Source organism: Zeus faber (genome assembly GCF_960531495.2).
Source record: "Zeus faber genome assembly, chromosome: 8".
Lineage (NCBI taxonomy): Eukaryota > Metazoa > Chordata > Actinopteri > Zeiformes > Zeidae > Zeus > Zeus faber.
The window spans coordinates 27852530-27863065 of NC_137195.1; the positions used below are offsets into that span (position 1 = coordinate 27852530).

Consider the following 10536-nt stretch of genomic DNA (forward strand, 5'->3'; position numbering starts at 1 on the left):
GGCAGAACTCGATCGATTCCCCAAGAGCAGATTTTTAACATCTGTCGGACAGGGCGACATCGTGAAGATATACGTCCTTAACCTGGGGCTGTTGGATGCATTAAATGAATTCAATGGATCTGAGATGGGGGGCTCCTCAGGACACCCCCAAGCCCAGATTCTGACATTTGCGATGGTTGACATCGGCAGATTGACAACCGGGGACTTCTAACAGTTTATTTATTTACTTATTTTTAATACGTCCTACTGAATCCTAACAGTTCAGATTGGGTGCTAATGGGGGTGGGGGTGGGGGGGGGGGGGGGGTTCCCTCATTAGGTTTGGCTTTAGCTCCCCGTGATTTGTTATATGTGGTTAGGGGGAGTCATGGCTCTCAGCTGGAGAGCCATTCAGATGATGAACTTCCAGCATAAAGTTGTGTTTGGAGGAAAAGTCAGAGTGTGAGGCACTTCCCTGGAGGGATTCATGACTATATTGAGACAGGAGTAGTCTGACCCTCTAAGACTATGTCAGTACCTCCGTTGTAGGTCTGGCTGACCATACATCCTAGTTAAGATTGCACCTCAAACCACACAAACAAGAGTGGCAAAACAGCTATCCTACAGAGGTCGCCATCATATTTCCAATACTTTTTGCAGACTCAGTGAATCATTCTTCATCTCAAGCTCTGAGGAATTGTTTGAAGGATCTCAGCAGAACATAAGAGTCTTTCTTTCTTCCGTGCCATGATCTCCATTTTAAAGACCATGGCAAACAATTCAATGTGATTTCGATACCTTGCAAGTGAATTAAGTTGCCTGCCTTCAGCAAACATGCCTGCTTAAATACTGCTTTGTGCGACTTCATTGGTTAATTAACAGTTGATAAATAAAGGTTGAAGACAGCATCGGTCCTGTATTTGCGCCGAGATATCCAGAAAGATTGCGTCGTTGAGTATAAAGTCATGCAAACAGGATCTCATTAGCAAATGCAAATAAGGAGACGCCAAATCTTCGCGGAGAGGCAGAAGTGTATCTCCGTGGGATAGCTGGAACATGACAGCTCACCAAGCGCCCCCACGCTGGGCACCAAATGTGATGGTCCACTCCTGCTGCTCCTCTTTACAGGACATAGGACCCGACCATAAATGCAAGTTGGAGGTGATTGTTGAGGAACAGGGTCGGCGGAGGCCTTCCCCTTCCGGCGTTTGGAGTCCCGCGATCAGAACCATCTCGAGAGGGCCTTTGCATGTCAGCCCATTGGTCTTCCTGTTGCCTTGGCGAATTGGACAGCAATAGTTTCCCAGAAATGCCTTTGAAATGAGCCCCGCTGTGTCCTTCAATATCACAGACATAGATTGCATTGTTTGATAACTACAATTGCATTATTAACAACAAATTTAGTTAAGACTTTCATTTCCTTGAAGTCCCTATGAAGTGAATTCAGTGATTTGTTTCACAACACATTATACTGTACATATCAGAAAACCACTGCTGTGAAACGTGTGAACAGACTGAACGATGAGTTTTAGAGTTAGACCACTAAACAGTTTCTCACCATTTTTTTATTTTTGGGGTGGGTCTAAATCACGAGTCGATGACGCACTGCAGTCCTACTTTGCATTGGCCGCTCGGCTAAACACTAGACTTATTTTTTTCAGGAACTTTATTACGTAACCTGGTTCATTTGTTCACCTGCCACTAACGAACCGAGGAGGAACCGTGAGGAACCACCTCCATCCCCCCTCCGCCATAGCTCCAGCTGGGAGACGTGGGCGAGCGACTCGCTCTCCGGCTCAGTGGGGGGTGCGCTTTGTGCTCGCTGTAGGAGAGACTGTCGCCGCAGCGCCTCTCAGAATGTCAGGTTTCAGCGCCTTCAGCGGACACGCCCCCCAGCGTCTCAGAGCAGAGGGGACTGCCTTTTTTTTTTTCACAATTTTGAAACCTCATTTTACATACTTGCCGATTTTTTTTAATCATTCAAATTTGGCTGTGTGGTTAATAACACAATTTTCTGTCTTTTGAGAACCCATTTATTTTTGCCTCACAGGGACTTTAAACGTGCCGAATTTCCTTAGACGGCCTTATGCCATCTATCTGATCTTCGAGAGGGCATCTCCTTGGAAGACAGGAAGAAGAATTTTCTTTGGCCAATCAGATGGATCCGTTCATAGCATGCCCATTGTGACATCACATTTTATAGTAGGCAGCCTTCTATGGCTTTCCTGGCACGGCTCTGGGGCCAACAGACCTTCTGCTCTCAGCGGGATGGACGTGGCCAGGTCACCGGCTTTTTTCCTCCTGCCTGACACGAACGCCGCGGGAGGAGTCGCTGGCAGGATGGCAGGATGTCAGAAACAGCCCTTTAGACGTGTCAAAAAGCAGCCAAAGCTAGGGGAACACCACTCATTGAGCGTGACAGAAAGAGAAACAGGAACGTACGGGGCGGCTCTCCCAACAAAGGAAACAGCAGAAGGCCCGAGCCCCGAATTAAAATGCATGTTTGATGGACAAGGGGAAAATAACTGAAATTCAATGTTAGGTAGAGATACTTGATAGTCTCTATTCAACAAACTAGTATGGAAGGCTTAGATGTTTGTTCCCCCTGGTAATGCTCAAAAGGCAATGGTATTTTGAGAGCCACCAGTCCCTTGGGAAAATGAGACGTTATATATTTTCATTTCTGGCTGTCACAGCGTGAGTCGTGAGCATTTTAGACAGATAGATAGATAGATAGATTGATAGATTGATAGATAGATAGATAGATAGATAGATAGATAGATAGATAGATAGATAGATAGATAGATAGATAGATAGATAGATAGATAGATAGATAGATAGATAGATAGATAGATAGATAGATAGATAGATCAGAATCAGAATCAGAAACACTTTAATAATCCCAGGGGGAAATTACTTTCGTTACAACTCCAATCTAGATACAACATATTTACATACAACATATAATAATTATTAAGAGACATATTTATATATAAATATATATGTAAAATATCTATATACACATGTGTACACAAAGTGTAAAATGTACAGTTAAAAATGTGCAAGAAGAAGAAAGTGCAGAAGTGGATATCCGTGTTTTGAGGTCAGATTATAGAGAGGGGGTGTCTGACTCTCTACATACATACATACATACATACATACATACATACATACATACATACATACATGCATACATACATACATATATACATACATACATACATACATACATACATACATACATACATACATACATACATACATGCATACATACTTACATACATACATACATACATACATGCATACATACATACATACGTACGTACGTACGTACATACATACGTACGTACGTACATACATACGTACGTACATACATACATACATACATACGTACATACATACATACATACGTACATACATACATACATACATACATACATACATACATACATACATACATACATACATACATACATACATACATACATACATACATACATACATAGGAACATTTCATCAAAATAGATGATAAAATAGGCACTATATTTGAAATACTATCTATATATTACATTATATGTACAGTATATTCATATTCTTCTGATGTTCTAGGTCTTAGTGAAGATGATAATTCCACATCTCTGTCTCCGTTGAACTCGAAAGGTAATCTGAACTTCAACCGAGGACCATCCTAACTCATGTGGAAACAAAAAATCTATCAGGCCATTGTACACGTTCAATCAATACACAAATTAATCAGAAGAAGTGTGCTGCCTTCAGTCGACGCAACCCTTTAAATGTTAAATGTTTCAGGGTCACTTATTTGAAGGATGTCAACCCACTACACAAATCTTCTCACTCTCGGTTTTCTCTTGGACGTGTAAACTGTTCACCAATAAGCAGCAACTGCCTTTCCCCTGTCTGGCCTTAAATACCATCCTTGATGTGGAGATCGGATACTATGAACGTGGCTTTTCACCCATTATAAGCCAATGAAGATCGTTAGCATCCTAACGTGGGACAGTTTGAACAGTCAGTGTGTTTGCATTTGAACTAAAACTGGAGGTATTAAGGGGTATCCTGTAGACCTGCAACTGATACTGGGACAGTTTGGATTTTTTATTTTATTTTTATTTTTTTGGGGTGGGGGACGGGGGTCCTGTATGGTTTTCTGAATAATGAAACTGTGTATTGGAGAAATTATGAGTTGCGACCCCTCACCCCAAGATTCAAAGTTACACATCATTACCATTTTGCTTTTGACTGGATGCAGGTAACTCAGTAATAATAATGACAATTTCCTGTGGCCGAACGCTATCAAACAATGACATAGCCAGTGAAAGCCCAAAACCTTCTTCCATCAATACTCTTTAAACTGACTGATGTGAATGAGGATACAACAAGCAAATAGCATTTCACAGCACCCTATCAGCATCTCAATACTGTCAAATGTAATCGTAAGTGGTCAAAAACCCTGTCTTACTTAAGATTTTGCAAACCAAATTTGAGAGAGAAATCAAATCTGTTTGGAAGTGTGACAAAAAGTACATTTCCTCACAGACACCTATAATAATGTGAAATACTTGTGATCTACCAATTGCTGGATTGACCGCTCTTCTTGTGCATTGTCCCATGTTGTTTTACATGTACATATCTATATGCATTGCAGTGAACATTTTGTAATTACAGCCATTTGCCCTGCTGAGCATGGCCACTATTGTAAATTCCCTGTAGTGGTGGTGATTATTACATATGAAACCCATTTACCACAGTTGATCCGTTGTCCCTAATCTCCTCTTTATGCACAGCATATTGCAGCAGCACCCATAACAACCTATTGTCCAGTAAGGCTGAACGTGTGTTGTGCCAGTTACATCACACTGCCACATCAGCTCGATCCATACTGCCTTTACCTCCGTGTTACAGTGCGTATGCAGCCTCGTGAGGGGTCCCCTGCCCCACTCCTCCCCGTGGACTGGGAGGGAGTGTGATAATTGGCTGGGAGGGAGGACGGTTGTCCTCAAGACAGCTCCTGACTGCGCCTCTGCCTTCACACGCACACAGGCTGCAAGATGAGGCAGTACGTCTACGCACTCCAGTCTGGGAGCTTATTCGGTTTTGGGCGCACTTAAATCAATTAGTTTCCTCTAGTCCTATACGTGGGAAATGCAGCACAGTAATAGGTGAGTACATGTATTTTTGTATTGTTATTATTGTTCTTGTTCTTGTTATTATTATTATTATTATTATTATTATTATTATTATTATTTGTTACTTTCATTATTATTTATTGTTATTATCTGTATAATTACTATCGTGTTAGGCATGTTATTTCTGATGTTGTTGTTTTATTTTATTTTTTTTAATCTACGTTTTATTTCAGATCTGCTCAGTTTAAACGGCGCTCCTTCAATGGACGGGGGATTTTTTTGTGTTTTTTTTTTTTTGACTAAATTATTTCTTACTTTGAAGGAATTGACCAAGTTACCTCGGGGGAAGTGTTCTACCGTGAGGCTCATTTATGTTGGGTTGTTTTTTTTAAGCGTTTCAATTTGTTTACCGTCGATTCTCACTTCTGACTGTCTGATCTTGGGAACATCACAGGTTCCTTCAAACGGAAAAGTAATTGTCCAATTTCCTTTCTTCTCTCCCCTGGGACAGACAGAGAGCAGCGCATCAGTATTTAAATGAATGTAAATGCGTTGACTAGGCGTGATTTCTACATGGGATTAGTGAGTGTGGTCAATATATAGTACATGGATATCAAAAACCACGCAAACAACAAGGAAACAATATGTTTGTATATCTTAAAGTATTTTTTTTAATATACACAGGCGCGACCTATAAGCCAACTTTAACTAAAGATAAAAAATATAGAATTATTTTTTTCCATATATTTTTTGTTACATTTTTGAATTTTACATATTTTTTGTATTTATGTTCTAATTGGGTAATTACGTTTTCCTTTCGGTTAGTTAATAAACCAAAGAAAATATTCAATTGAACACATCCAGGGATATGGGGGCGAACTTTCACTCCCCCCCCCCACACACACACAAACACACACATACACACACACATTCACACACACACATACACACACACATACAGTGTGTGAACCCTGATTTGTGCTTCATAGTTTTCACGTGGTTTACAGGAAAGTGAACTACTGATCATGAATTATGAATAATCGCTAGCAAATCTATACCGTATATATATTTAATTGGATTAATGTCATCATTATTATGGTTAAATGTAATATATATTTGATGGATTTAAGTAAACAAAAAAATCATCTGGAAGGCCTGCGCAAATTAAATTAAATCCACTTCATGGCTTATCGTGCATTTCTGAAATAAGTCTAAAAAGGCTGATATCTTTTGAATTGATCTACAATATCATCTGCTTATAGAAGAAAGTAAAAAAAAAACGTCGTAAAATAATATCGAGCATTAGGAGGTATAGGACTTTTAGATATGAATCGTGGAATTTAGGGGGGGAAACTATGACAGAAACCCTATAAACGGTGGCGCAGTAACTACTCCGCACCCTCATCGTTTTGGGGCTGCCTATTAGTTGCATTATTTAGTCATTTTTATTTATGCAATTCAGATGCTTAAAGTGCAAGCAATCAGTGTGTTAACTCGAACTAACTATAATGTCCCCGTTACCGGAATACAGGTGTTAAGATGTGGGCAGAGGAGTCCGGTGGGAGCCTTTGAGAAGAATTAAGAGGTATCTGCGAGTGAAAGGTGCACATCTGGAGAACCACCACCACCACCACCATGCTGGACGGAGACGGAGGCACCTCGGTGGAGGAGAGGAGGAAATCTCCGGCCGCGGTGGAGGCGGATGACTCGGGTGGCAGCCGATACACCACGGACCACGGCCTCAGCCCGGACAAATATTACATCCCACACCTACCTCCGAAGCAGAGCCCCCCGGAGGCGACCGCCCACTCGTGCTCCTTCCTCCCGTACGGCGGCCAGGCCGGGGCGGCCCGGTACTCCGCGTCCCTCCACCTGGGCTCCGTGCTGCCTCATCCTCCGGCCGGGTTCTCCTCCTCTCCCTCCTCGTCCATGGCGAGCCAGTTCAGCTCGGCTTACCAGTTCTCACAGAGCCCCAGCTGTATCTACCCTCCCTACACCGGCCCCGGGTCCGCCATCACCATGGCCCCGCTCCCCGCCGCGGGACCCGGGACCAGGGCCCAGGTCTACCTCTGCAACCGGCCCCTGTGGCTCAAGTTCCACCGGCACCAGACCGAGATGATCATCACCAAGCAGGGCAGGTCAGCGGCTGTGGATGACTGTGGACCTCCTCACACACACACACACACACACACACACACACACACACACACACACACACACACACACACACACACACGTACACATACACATACACACACAATGAATGTGTTGTTTTAAGTATGTATTTATGGATATTTTTTTGCCTCTGCAGGCGCATGTTCCCGTTTCTCAGTTTTAACATGGCTGGCCTCAGCTTGACAGCACATTACAACGTGTTGGTTGAAATAGTTCTGGCAGATCCCAACCATTGGCGGTTCCAGGGTGGAAAATGGGTGACCTGCGGCAAGGCGGACAACAACATGCAGGGTATTGTGTTATAAAACATAATAATAATAATAATAATAATAATAATAATAATGCAATCTAAATATTTAATTTGTGTCTACATTTTTATGCGTGGGAGACCCACGGGTTATATTTATTTTTTCCCCTACCTTTACTAGGAAAAATAAAGAAATGAACAAACAAATATATATTTATAAAATATAAATTGATGTGATTCCAAGGTAACAAAGTGTACATCCATCCGGAGTCTCCGAACACAGGGGCCCACTGGATGAGACAGGAGATTTCCTTCGGCAAACTGAAGCTCACCAACAACAAGGGGATCAATACCAGCAGTTCACAGGTAAAATAAACAAAACAAAGCAGGGGTTTCCATCTCAAATTAAAGCTGTTCGATAGCACAATTTACACAATAATAAATTCTATGATGGAATCATATATATTTTTTTCTTGGCATTGGGCCGCGATTTAAGGGATGATGTAGGCGCCGAAATGATTTGATACAGTACTTTGGTTAATCGATTATTCGTTTTGATCAGATCAATCTGTAGACCTTTTGTAATTGTTTTAAAACGATTTCGGTAAAAAAAAAAAGTTACCATTTAATAATAGGAAAATTAAATTATTTATAAGTATTTAATAATACGACTTAAATTATTCCCTGTACCACATTTCGATCAAAAATAAACTACATTTAGATCATCAACAATATTTTTTCAAACAACTGGACGCATTTTGTTCAAGTTGTGAAATAATTTAAAAAACAAAAACATTTAATTACTGACGTATAAAAACCGTTCATTCGTTGAGTAATAATTTATTTCATATTTTTATGTGGTATTTAGATGATTGTCCTGCAGTCTCTGCACAAGTACCAGCCCAGGATGCACATCGTGGAGCTGACGGAGGACGGGGTGGAGGATTTGACCAGCAACGCAAAGACCCAGACCTTCACCTTCCCAGAAACCCAGTTTATAGCCGTCACCGCCTACCAGAACACGGATGTAAATATTTTAATAAAAATAAAGAACACATCTGCGTTTTCTTGTATTTATAAAAAAATACCAAATGTATTTCGTCGATCTTTATTTAAAATGTTGAATAACTTGCTTTTCAAAAATAATTTTATTAAAAAAATATATATTTTTTTTTTATTTTCTTTTAGATAACACAATTAAAAATTGACCACAACCCCTTTGCAAAAGGATTCAGAGACAACTACGACTCGTGAGTACCCTGTTCCATTTTTTTTGTTCATTTGTTCATTACTATTTGTCATGCATCGGTCGCCAGTGATGTATTAAAGTGGTCATACGTAAAATTATTTAGTGATTTTGTTTCCCATATTTTATATTTTATTCAACTGGCACTTTGAAAGAAACACTCATTTATTCAATATATTTGTATTGTGCAACTGCTCCTCTATATGCCATTTGCTTTGGCAGGGTCCACTCTGCAAAAATGCACTGATCTGCCACGTGCAAGAAGGTAAAAGGCAGCTGGTTGAATTTGCTTAAGCAGCGTGTAGATAGTTGAGGTCAATAGGCATTCGATACCGATGACCCTTCACAAAAATGAACAGCAGCATCAGATAAGAAAAAAATTCCCACAACGTCAAGTGACCAAGAGAGAAAAGAAGGTATGTTTTTGAGAAAAGAAAATGACCGCCTTTGAGAAAAGAGCGGGCAGACCTGGATGGTAGTAAAAAACGTTCGTTTTGAATGGAATTCTGGAACTTGAAGTGTAATCCACCCAGCATAGGCAATCGAAATAATAAATAATACATATTTTCAGATGTTATGGTCATGTCATTTTGCCTACTTTGAACAATTTTGTTTTCCCTATGAAATTTTTTCTCCTATGTTTCACTGACACGTGGCCCTGTTCAAGTACAGGCTATTCTTCATGTATTTCTTCATTGATTCATCTATTTCCAGGATGTACACTGCCCCGGAGAGTGACCGCCTCACCCCGTCCCCGACGGACTCCCCCCACTCCCACCAGATTGTACCCGGGGCCCGCTACACCATGCAGCCCCTCCTCCAGGACCAGTTCGTCAACAGTCTCCCGCCGAACCGCTTCTACGGCAGCGAGCGGGCGGTCCCGCAGACCACCACCTTCCTGCCGCCCCCGCAGGCGGAGGACGCCGCCCCGCAGAGGTGGTTTGTCGCTTCCGTGCAGCACGGAGGGGGCAGTGGTGGGGGCGGGGGCATCGCCACCAACAAACTGGAGCTGACCCCTTACGATGGGGACTACTCTAGCACCCTGCTCCCCTACGGCATCAAATCTCTGTCCATGCAGACGTCCCACGCGCTGAGCTACTACCCCGACTCCTTCGCCGGCGTGGCGGCGGGCTGGGGGTCTCGGGGCGCGACCTACCACAGGAAAGCCCCGCCGAGCCTGTCCTGGTCACCCAGGACTGGCCCCACTGCCGCCAACACCGGCGGCGGATTCCCAGAGGACTCGGACAAGGGCAAGCCCCAGGCTCAGGAGATCAGCGTCTCAGCCTGGACGGACGCTCTGAGCCCAGACAAGGCGGCCGAATCGGCCATTGCTTTTTCCGCGGCCTGCAAGCAGAGACGGGCCCCCGAGCTCAAGTGCGAGGAGGATGGCTCGTCTAAAGCGGCGCTGGGATACTATTCCTTCTACACAAGCCCTTGAATTGTTTGAAACGCCTGACGTCTGGCAAACATCTGTCCCGCTCAACTCCACTTACCTTCATTGTGGTCAGTATTTTGTAGTGATTATACAGGAAAAAGGGCTGGGCGATATTTTTGGACAAATACCATGATATCAATACTTTGACAATATTTTGGTGATGAATATCCACCTTATTAGGCCTGCACGCTTTACATGAGGACATCTTTGTTACTGTGTTTTTCTAACTGCTAACAGCTGTCAAACAGGAAGTGAAAAGACAAAACAAGGCAGCCCCTCACCAGTCACTTCCTGGTTCACTCTGTGAA

General features: G+C 42.5%; 1 protein-coding gene across 1 annotated transcript; it reads left to right on the top strand.

Annotated features, from left to right (window-relative positions):
• Positions 1–366: 366 nt before the first annotated feature.
• eomesb (eomesodermin homolog b) lies at positions 367–10231 on the top strand (the record flags this gene model as incomplete). The annotated part of the gene is made up of 7 exons (XM_080004884.1): positions 367–440; positions 6844–7263; positions 7437–7591; positions 7792–7913; positions 8416–8574; positions 8736–8797; positions 9508–10231. The coding sequence occupies 7 exons, from the start codon at positions 367–369 to the stop codon at positions 10229–10231; spliced, it is 1716 nt and encodes a 571-aa protein (XP_079861010.1).
• Between the last annotated feature and the right edge of the window lie 305 nt (positions 10232–10536).